This window comes from Pteropus vampyrus, unplaced genomic scaffold (assembly GCF_000151845.1).
Source record: "Pteropus vampyrus isolate Shadow unplaced genomic scaffold, Pvam_2.0 Scaffold144, whole genome shotgun sequence".
Classification (NCBI taxonomy): domain Eukaryota; kingdom Metazoa; phylum Chordata; class Mammalia; order Chiroptera; family Pteropodidae; genus Pteropus; species Pteropus vampyrus.
Window position 1 is genome coordinate 3,032,791 of NW_011888925.1, and position 9,891 is coordinate 3,042,681.

The 9,891-nt window shown below is 54.7% G+C and overlaps 1 protein-coding gene across 1 annotated transcript in view; it reads right to left on the reverse strand.

Moving 5' to 3' along the window:
- Positions 1 to 2,407: 2,407 nt before the first annotated feature.
- RELA (RELA proto-oncogene, NF-kB subunit) overlaps positions 2,408 to 9,891 on the reverse strand; it is a 15,228-nt gene continuing 7,744 nt past the window's right edge. Inside the window, exons 2-9 of the mRNA XM_011368978.1 lie at positions 9,644 to 9,884; positions 8,716 to 8,807; positions 8,253 to 8,384; positions 7,304 to 7,408; positions 6,881 to 7,093; positions 4,777 to 4,857; positions 4,611 to 4,685; positions 2,408 to 3,852 (exon numbers count right to left, since the gene is read on the reverse strand). Coding sequence (XP_011367280.1) covers positions 3,230 to 3,852; positions 4,611 to 4,685; positions 4,777 to 4,857; positions 6,881 to 7,093; positions 7,304 to 7,408; positions 8,253 to 8,384; positions 8,716 to 8,807; positions 9,644 to 9,884 — 1,562 coding nt within the window. The 3' untranslated portion in view covers positions 2,408 to 3,229. The remainder of the gene's footprint in view (positions 3,853 to 4,610; positions 4,686 to 4,776; positions 4,858 to 6,880; positions 7,094 to 7,303; positions 7,409 to 8,252; positions 8,385 to 8,715; positions 8,808 to 9,643; positions 9,885 to 9,891) is intronic.

Sequence of the window (9,891 nt, forward strand, 5' to 3'; positions counted from 1 at the left end):
GAGCCCCCAAGCCTGGCATCCCCTCAACCACAGGGCCAGATCTTGCAGGGCCTAATTCCAGGGATGGTAGCATCTGTGCCGTAGTTGCCTGGGAGGTATTTCCAGGGCCCAATTCCAGGAGTGGTAACATCTGTGCCGTAATTGCCTGGGAGGTATTTCCAGGGCCCAATTCCAGGAGTGGTAACATCTGTGTCGTAGTTGCCTGGGAGGTATTTCCACATCCAGGAGGGAATCAGCCCTGACCTACTTCTCTCCTCACCAGCCCATGACCCCTCGTTCCTCACCAGGGTGGGTCCATTCCCATGAGTGTCATCAGCAGGTCCAAACTTGGATTTTGTGTAAACCCTTTTGTTCTCTGGATCTGAGGCCCAGACAGGCACTGACTTGCCCAACATCACATGCCAAGTCCAGCCGCTTCCCGGGCTGGCCAAGGCCCACCCTGCTGAGACCCAGGCCCTGGGTCCATCCATTAACTCAGGCTTTGGCAGGATAAAGTGGGCTTTGAGAAACAAGAATCAAGGGATCAGGCCTCACGGAGGAGGTGATGTGAGTGTTGAGTTTAGAAGGTTGAGTCAGAGATTACCACACAAAGAAGTCAAAGTTATCCCAGATAGGTCCAGTCTAGGGGCTATGGGACTGGAGTCAAGGCACATGCGGGGAGCCAAGATCAGAGAAGCTGGAGCTGAATCAGAAAAGGCTGTGAGGGCGCACTAGGGATCCTGGACTAGCAGTTCTCAACGCCGTCCCAGCTTTTACCTGGCGAGGGCCACGGTAAGCAGCCCTCACCGGGTGGCGTGGAAGGCTCCGGTCACTCTCTGGGTGTGTGTCTGCAGAAAACGAATGTGGTCATGTTACTGATAGATGTTCAAAGGGTGAGTTATAAGGTGAAATTTGAGTGTCAGCTCTTTGGCTGCAGGGACGGTAAGGCTAGGGAGGAGGCTGTAGCAACAGCCCCAGTGGGAAGTAGTGATAGGGGTGGAGATGGGGAGAAATGGGCAGATTTGCCAGGACCTGGCAGGACCCGAGTGGACTCCGGGAGAGATGCAGCGTCCACATTAGTGCCCGAGTTTCTGGATGGAGTTCTTGGAGGATGGCAGGGCCATGGCTGAGATGGGGAGGGCAGGCTAGGAATGGCTCTGGTCATTTGGGACAGGGTGCATTTGAGAGGCCGGAGGGAGGTCAGTGTGAGATGTCCAGAAGTCTAGGCTGGAGACAGGAAGTGTGGGAAGGACCACTGCAGTGTTTCCGGGGGTCGCGGGAGGCAACTGTAGAACCCTGGGAAAGCCAAGAGGGAAGCGCATCCAGTGCTGGAGGATCCCTGTGGGGCTCAGGCTGGCCACATTGCGGGCAGCTCTGCCATCCACTTCCTCAAGCTGAGAGCCTTTTCACCAGGCCAGGCCCTGCCTAGCCCTCACCCTGGCGCCCGCAGCGCCGCGGCTCCATCAAAACCCGTCTCCCCAGGCGCTGCCCAGCAGGTTCACCCAGGTCCTAACCCGGCCACCACGGTCGGGGTCCGGCCCTCGCGCGGAAGTGCAGCTGGTTAGGTCCCTAAGTAGCCCACCCTCCTTCAGGCCTCGCCCCCACCCCGCCCCCTGACCAAGTGGCTGGAGCGACCTCTACGCTCTATATATACTTTCCGGTTCGCCAACATTCCGCCGCCCGCCCGCATGTTTCCCTGTAACCACCGTCCATCGCAGTCTGCACCTAGGGTCTGCGTTCCCAGGCGACTCGCTAGCTCTTGAAACACGTCCCACTGATATCCCACTTGCCCCTGCCTTCACCCACCCGTAACAATGAGAAGCCCGAACACAGACGCCATCGGCCTCAGGGCAGGGGTTTTCCTGAAGCGCATTACCCGCTTCCCCGTCGCGAGAATACTGTGCGCATGCGCACTCGCAAAGCCGAGCCCCGTCGGCCCGGGCCTTATGCTTTATTGCGCGTGCGTCAGGCCAAACCGAAAGTACCTCCGCTCTTGGCCTTTGGGTTTTGTTTAGGCCTCCTGGGGCTGTGAATTTGAGTTGTTAAATCGTAGCGGAACAGGATATCAAACCATAGACCTTTACTTGACACCTCCCCTTCCTCAATAGATGCAGTCTCTCCCTTGACCACTCAAGAGACGACGTCCAAACCTTAGTCCAGCATTCTTGAACTTAGAGCCTGGCCCCATGGATTCTTTCCAACTTCATCTTACCTTGCTCACCTACAAACACTGGCTAGACCCTCTGGGGGATCCAAACACTTCAGTTGATCTAAGACCTGAAGCTCTTACAGCCAATGGGCCCTAGCGGACTTTATGCTGGAACCCCCCACCCACCTTAGCTGCCCGATTTCATCCACTAGTCATCCGACTCTATCAGCAATGTCCAGCCTGACGTGACCAGCAGATAGTGATTAAAGAAGGCAAATCTCTGGCCAGCTTGGCAACGAATTTATTAATTCAGAGTAGAAAGAGCAAGAATCCAACTGCTTTGATTCTTCAGTAAAACTTAGCCTCTTGACTGGAGAGATGCCAGCTTGCCCTCCCCCCAACTCTCCAAACAACTCACCCTCCTATTAAGGCACTTGAGAAAAGGGGGAACAGAGAAATCTCAGACCGAAACTCCCTGGCTCCTGGAGAGGGTCAGTGCTGTCCCATCAGATCTCAGCCACTGCTGAGCAAGCAAAGAGCTGGCAGAGACCTCTGCGAGGCAGGAAGTCCGGCCCCTCAAACACTGGTGGCAGGCACAAGGACAATGCCAGCACCACAGAAGGACTGGTAATGAGCATTATTTTGGCTCAAGTGTAAATTAACCCATGATTTGAGGAAGACACTAGGTAGTAAGGCTTTGCGGCCTCCAAGGCCACAGCTCCAGCCTGTCCCTCTTTCTAGGAGAGTACTAGAAGCTGGAGGGTGGGGATAAAAGGCCCCCAGAATTCCCTAGAGAGAGAAGGAGCTGAACACCAGGAAAGGGGAAAGAAGCGTTTGAGTCCTGCCAGCTCCCCCCTTTCCAGAGAAGTTAATGCTTCTGCTTAAGCACCTCCAAAAAGAGAGAGAGAGAGAGAGAGAGAGAGAGAGAGAGAGAGAGACTGCCAATAAAAGAATAAAATGCAAAACCCCCTCGCCATGAAGACACTACCCAAAGAGATCGGGGGCAGCTGGAGCACACCTCCCCAGAATCCATAAGTACTCGCTTCGGGAGGGCTTCAATCCCCTGCAACCCAGTGCTCTGGGCAGGGGAGGTGTCACCCCTTAGGAGCTGATCTGACTCAGAAGGGCTGAGAAGTCCATATCTGCAATAGAGGAGAAGTCTTCATCTCCTGAGAGGAGGCCGTTGGGGAGCCCAGAGGCCCCCAGGGGAGTGGGCGCTGGGTCAGGAGGCCTCTGGGACCCTGTCACCAGGCGAGTTATAGACTCAGGATACTCCATCAGCATGGGCTCTGCTGTATGGGAGGCCAGAGATACACCCTGGTTCAGCAGCTGCTGAAACTCGGAGTTGTCGACAGATGCCAGGTCCGAGAACACAGCTGGGTCAGTGTTATTGCCGAGCAGAGACCCCAGGTCTTCATCAGCATCAAACTGCAGCTGCAGCAGGGCCTCGGACAGTGTTCCTTCCCCAGCCTGGGTGGGCTTGGGAGCAGGTGGGGCCACAGCCTGAGCAAGGCCTGAGGCTAGAACTGGGACAGGGGTTGAGGCCTGAGCCAGAGCTGATGCCATGGCTGGGGCAGGGGCTGGCACGTGGGCCAGGACTGGGGCAGGGACTGACGCCAAGGCTGGGGTCTGGCTTGGCATCTGCCCAGAGGAAAAGACCACAGGGGCAAACTCCTCAAAGTTGATGGTGCTGAGGGATGGCGTAAAGGGATAGGACTGGGGAGCTGGAGGAGAGAGACAGAGAGGCAGGAGTCAGAGAAAGGCGCAGAGACCCGGCCGTCCTCTGCACCCCAGTCCCTGTCAGTAGAGCTTAGGATCAATCCTTTCCTATGGAGTCCAGCATCCGCCTTTTATCCAATCTGGCCGGCCTGTAGGATCCAGTTCTAGACTCACCTGTCTGCTCTGGCTCAGAAAGCTCTCCCAGCCTTTGGGAGAAATGGATGCTTTCAGAGATCAACTGGTCAAACCTCAACTTATGGCTGAAAAACCAAGCCCCAGGAGGACACGGGTCCAAGGAGCACCTTGTGAGTGTGACCTGAAGCAGGGCCCCTCATCACTCTTTTTTGAGCCACACACTAGCACAGACATTTTGCTACTTTAGAGGTGATTCTTTTGTTTCCCCAATTCAACTGAGAGCTGAAGGCAGAGACTGTGCTTTTTAACTCTATATCCCCAGGTACCCAACGCGGAGATGGGGAGTAACTGGAACAGTGGTTCTCAGACTTCGGACTTCCTGGGCCACACTTGCAAAGTTTCTGACTCCACAGGTCTGTAATGGGGCCCAGGAATCTGCATCTTTACCGCTCCCCAGGTGGCTCTAGCATAGGTAATTAGGCCTCGTGGCCTGAGAAGCACGAGCCCAACAGAGAACAGACTTCAGATACCTGCTGGTGAGGCTGACTGCTTGTCTCCCTCCCAGAAGGAGTACAGACCACAGGCTGGACAGATTTGAGCCTGTAGTGGGACAACAGAAAATCCTTACCTGGCTTGGGGACGGAAGTGGAGCTGCGGGAAGGCACGGCAATGCGCCGGGGTGGAGGCCGGGGGTCAGTGGGTCCTGTGGGATGAGGCTGAGTCAGTTCTCGGTCCCCAGGGTCTCCCCTCTCCTGCCCACTGCCTTCTCTAATTCTCCCCACTGCCCATCTCACCATTGAAAGGACTCTTTTTCATGATGCTCTTGAAGGTCTCATATGTCCTTTTACGTTTCTCCTCAATCCGGTGACGGTCGTCTGGGAAAGTAAAAGAGAGAAGTGGGTCTTGCTCTCCTCAGCTAGACACCCAAGATCTCAAAGGACCCTTAGGAGAAACGCTTTCCCAAGACTATCTCTCCAAACCTTCCCAACCAATAAGAGCTGTGTGACATCCGACAATTCTAAGAATCCCACAGCTTTCTGAGACCTCCGTTGGCTGGATCTGCCCCTCAGAAGGCCACATGAGTGCCTCCAAGTAAATGGGCCATGCTTTGGGTGGGGGCGGGGAGGGGGGGGATCCTCACGGGGCCCTAGTCACCAGCTTAATCTCTTACTTGCGCTGCTCACGTCCTGCCTCATCTCCAGAGGCTCAGTCTAGGCCTGGCCATGATCTCTTTGCACTCTGGAGCAGTCAAGGCACAACAAGCTTGCTTAAGACTTCCACAGAGGCACTTATTCTTACCTCTGATGGTTTGATAGTTATCTGGAGCTTCCAGAACCATCTTTCTAACTACCACAGCATGTGGGGAACTCCAAAGTGCTCGACACCATTAGTCCAAAGCCAGCCTTGTCATCGCTCCTTAAAAACTTCATTCTTTCTCCTCCTGTGTTGCCTTACCACCCGTCTTCCCTGTCACCAAAGTTAAATCATCCTCAACATCTGGCCCTCACTAATTCACTAACCATTCGCTAACTCAACGCATATTTACCAAGCACCTACTCTATGCCAGGCTCCCTCCTAGCCACTGGGATACAGCCGTGAGTAAGCAGACAAGGTTCAGAGTTGGGGGTTACAGAGAGGCAGGGACACAATCATATTTTTAGCACTCCCTCAGTGATAAAAACACTGAGGGAGAGACACGGGATGATACAACAGTACTGGAAGTGTGGGCGGGGAGGGGCTGGGTTTGGTGTGTGTCAGACACACACAGGCCCGTGGGGCTGAAGGGTAACGGAGGACGGTGGTAGAGGAGATCGTCTCTCTCTGCCATTCCCTCCGTGAGGTTCACACCACGTCTTCTCTTCCCGGTCCACTGTGACATCTTCCAGTATGGCCGCCCTCTAATCTCTCCCCCTGAGGTCCTTTACTCACGGCCACCAGAGTGAGCTTCCAGATCTGCTCCTGTCACTCCTGTGTTTATAAACCATTGGTGGCTGCCCACTGCCTCCCAGAGGAAAGCCCTAAGTCTCACATTCAAGGCCCGCCTGCCTGGGCTGCTCACGGCCCCATGGCACCTCACACCATGAAGCTGCCCCCAAACACGCCATGTTCTCTCCAACAGCCCTCAACTGCCGAGCGCTGGTCCACCTGCCGGGGGAACCTGCTTCTCTGTCCTTCTCCAACTTAAATTTGACCTCCTCTGTGCAGCCACCTCCAGCTCCCAGGGCACTCTGCACACACCTCCCTCCCTGTCGCGTTACTCTGTGACTTAAGGAACTGTTTTGCGTATCTGTCTTTCTCACCTGACTCAGCTTCTGAAGGGCAGGAAACACATCTTATTCATCTTTATATTCACAATACTTGGCACAGGCCCTGGCACCAAGTGGACACCCAATAATTACTTGTGGGATAAACTGGTGTCTGTTTCAGGAGCTGCTTTCCAAACCCTATTAGACTGCTCCTAGGGTAGAAAACACCCTCAGGCTAGACGACCGGCTTTGGACAGAGGATCATTCTAGCTGTTCCTACTGTGGTCAGATGCCCGGAGGCCCTGACCCAACCATAGCTGTGCGTGGCATAGCAACAGGACCCTGGGGCCAGAGAGCCTGAGTTCAAATGCTAACTCTGTGACTCACTACCTACGTGACCTCAGGCAAATTAGATACTATCCCCTACCTCCAGAAGCCTGAGAATAAAATCAGGTAATTTACTGATATGCTTGAAATAGAGGCAAGTGTGTAATAAGAGCTTCTTAAGTCTTGGGTATTGTTGTTCCTAAGCAAGGCGAGAAATCTGATTACTGTCTAATCCCTGCCCGGCTCCTGACCCTCAACTACAGCCCCAGATGTCCAGCCCTGGCCTCGCTCTCCTTGGCTGGAGTTCCCCTCCCCAGCCGTGTACCTGTGTCTGGCAAGTACTGGAATTCCATGGGCTCGCTGAGCTCCCGATCTGAAGGCCGCCGCAGCTGCATGGAGACACGCACGGGGGCCTGCAAGCTGGGGTCGGCATAGGGAGGGGTCCGGAACACAATAGCCACTTGTCGATGGACATCGGCTTGCGAAAAGGAGCCTCGGGCCTCCCAGCCGGGTCCAGTGAAGTACACCTCAATGTCCTCTGTGAGAGATGGGGCGGCAGTGTGGGCCAGCTTGCTTGACTCACCCACAGCGCCCCCCGCTGATACTTGTCTCCTGAGATCCATCACTCTGCTCCCTCCAAGGTGTGCGTGGTGTTTAAAGCCAGTTAGTTCCCTGCCACTTGCCATCTCTGTTCAGCCTTGCCCCTCACCTCCTGCTCCAGAGTCCCGCCCTGCTTCTGGGCATGTACCTTTCTGCACCTTGTCACACAGCAGGAAAATCTCATCCCCACCGAGGCAGCTCCCGGAGTTGCGGTTCACTCGGCAGATCTTGAGCTCTGCTGTGTTGGGGGCGCCTGAGAGCGTGGGAACAAAGGAGGAAGCCCTGAACCACCAGAGGTCCCCAGGACTGGTCTGCAGGAGATGCGGCACCCCGATCCACTGCACAGTCAAGGCTGTCCAGGGCTTGCTGACCGCACCTCCACAGCCAAGGTTCAACCATTCCCATTGGCTCCTCGCCCCAGCCAATTCAGCAACTATTTATCTACTAGACCTACTATGTGCCCGACGCTGTTCTAGGCACAGAGAATTCGACAACCTACAAAACCCAAACATCTCTGCCTTCATGGAGCGTACAGCTACTGGGAACCAGTCTGATCACACACTTCCTTTCTCTACCTGAGCCAGCAGCCTTCGAGGCCCAGTTTATTATATCAAAAGCACCTTGGCACCTCCTGACCCCTGGTTCATCCTGGTTTCCTGTCCTTAGGGCTCTGGAGCTCTTTTATTTTTCATGCATCCTGTTGGTTACTTAATTAAAGATTGCACTTAATCAATGTCCGCCCAATTCATCTGTGAACTTCCTGTGAGCTTTCATCATTGAATTACTGCTCTCTAACTGTCTGTTCCCGGGACTCCATTTCCTGGAGTCATTAGTACAGTCCTGAGCACTTCGTCCTCTCATCTCATACTGGAAATGCCTCTCTCCCATCTGACTCCCCATCAGCCTGGAGGCGACACCACAGGCGCAGCTCTGGGTCTTTCCCTGTCTCTCAGGCCAGCAGAGCTGGACACAGAAGAGATGCCGAATACATGAGATGACCAAACGAAGCCAGAGGGCCTCTCACAGGCCACGCCCATCGTAGCCCCCTCTCCTCACAGGCCCACCCTCTCCCTTTCCTGCACTCCGTGGCCACTCACGGTTGTCAAAGATGGGATGAGAGAGGACAGGTGACAGGCGGAGGGGCCTGCCTGACGGGTCCCGCACTGTCACCTGGAAGCAGAGCCGAACAGCATTCAAGTCGTAGTCCCCACGCTGCTCTTCTATGGGAACTGCCAGAAAAACAGATGGTTAGGAGAGCCAGGCAGGGCAATGAGCTGGAAGGGCAGTGTGAGGGTATGTGAAACAGCAGGAGTCCTAGAGGAGGAGGAAGAGAATGTTCTAGACCCATCACTGACCTGTGTGCCCCTGGATGTCATGTCCCTCTCTGGGTCTGTTTCCCCAACGGTAAAATGGGAATGTGTACTGAATGGGCAGCAAGATTCCATCTGTACTGTGAGTCTTGGCCATTGAGGGAGAGATGCAGGGAAGGTGGCCTCGGAAAGGTGACAGAGGGTGGGGGTGCTCCAGGCAAGCCCAGGCCTTCGTCCCCTCAGCCCTCACCTTGGAAGGGGTTGTTGTTGGTCTGGATGCGCTGATTGATGGCCTGTTCCAGGTCCCGCTTCTTCACACACTGGATCCCCAGGTTCTGGAAGCTGAGTCCCCCCGCCAGGCATCAGTCGTACTTTCCCCAGCAGAGTGTGGGCCCCCCTGCCTTGCCCAGCCAGCCCCTTCCTCCCCGACCCCCTTGCCAGACCATCAACCCCCAGAATGGCTTCCCACTGTGCTGCAATGAAACCTACTCCTTACTCTAGTTGACAAGTCCCTGTGCCCTGTGATCTGCCCCTGGCCAAGTCCCTGTGGGCTCTCCACCCTTAGCCACAGGGGCTTCTTTCTGTTCTCCAAACAAACCAAATTCCCACTTCAAGGCATTTGCACTTGTTTATTCTGCTTGGAATGTTCTCTCCTGCTTATCTGCTTTCTCATCATTCAAGTTTTACCCAAGCTAGGCCTTCCCGGATTGCCCAATTCAAAGTAATGAGACCAGCTCCCGCTTCCCCCCAGCCCAGGCAATATTTCCGACCTTATTGTTTTCTTTTCATCATTGAAATTATTACTCTCAAATGATATCTTGCTTATTTCTTTATATGTTTATTTACAGCCTGTTTCTGTCAACTGGTACGTAAGCTCCAGGGGAGACTGTAGGTTCAGTGGTTTTCTTTCTCATTACAAGAGCTGTGACAATGAGGGACGTGCCCTTCCAGCCACAGGGGTTAGGGCCTCAGAGGTAATTAGAAACCCGTCCTCCCATGGAGTTCATCTCTACTTGAGTACACGCACAGATAATTTTAAGACACAGGTGGGGACAGAGCAAGCAGTGAGGAATTCTGCCGTGTCCAGAAAGAAGTAACACTGTAACAGGGACACAACTGCCCCGCCTCCTGTCCTCCCACCTCACTGCCCATGCCCTACCCGCCTATAGGGAGCTCACCTGTGGATGCAGCGGTCTGGGCAGAGCTCAGCCTCATAGAAGCCATCCCGGCAGTCTTTCCCCACCAGCTCATGGGGGTGAGGCCGGTGAGGGGGGTCCTTGGTGACCAAGGAGATGCGAACTGTCCCTGGTCCCGTGTAGCCATTGATCTGTCCAAAGTACAGAGAGCACCCTAGAGGCTCAGGAATCCCAGACTTAACTCCCAGACACAGACGGCCAGACACAGCTGGAGAGAAGCCTGCTGGGGG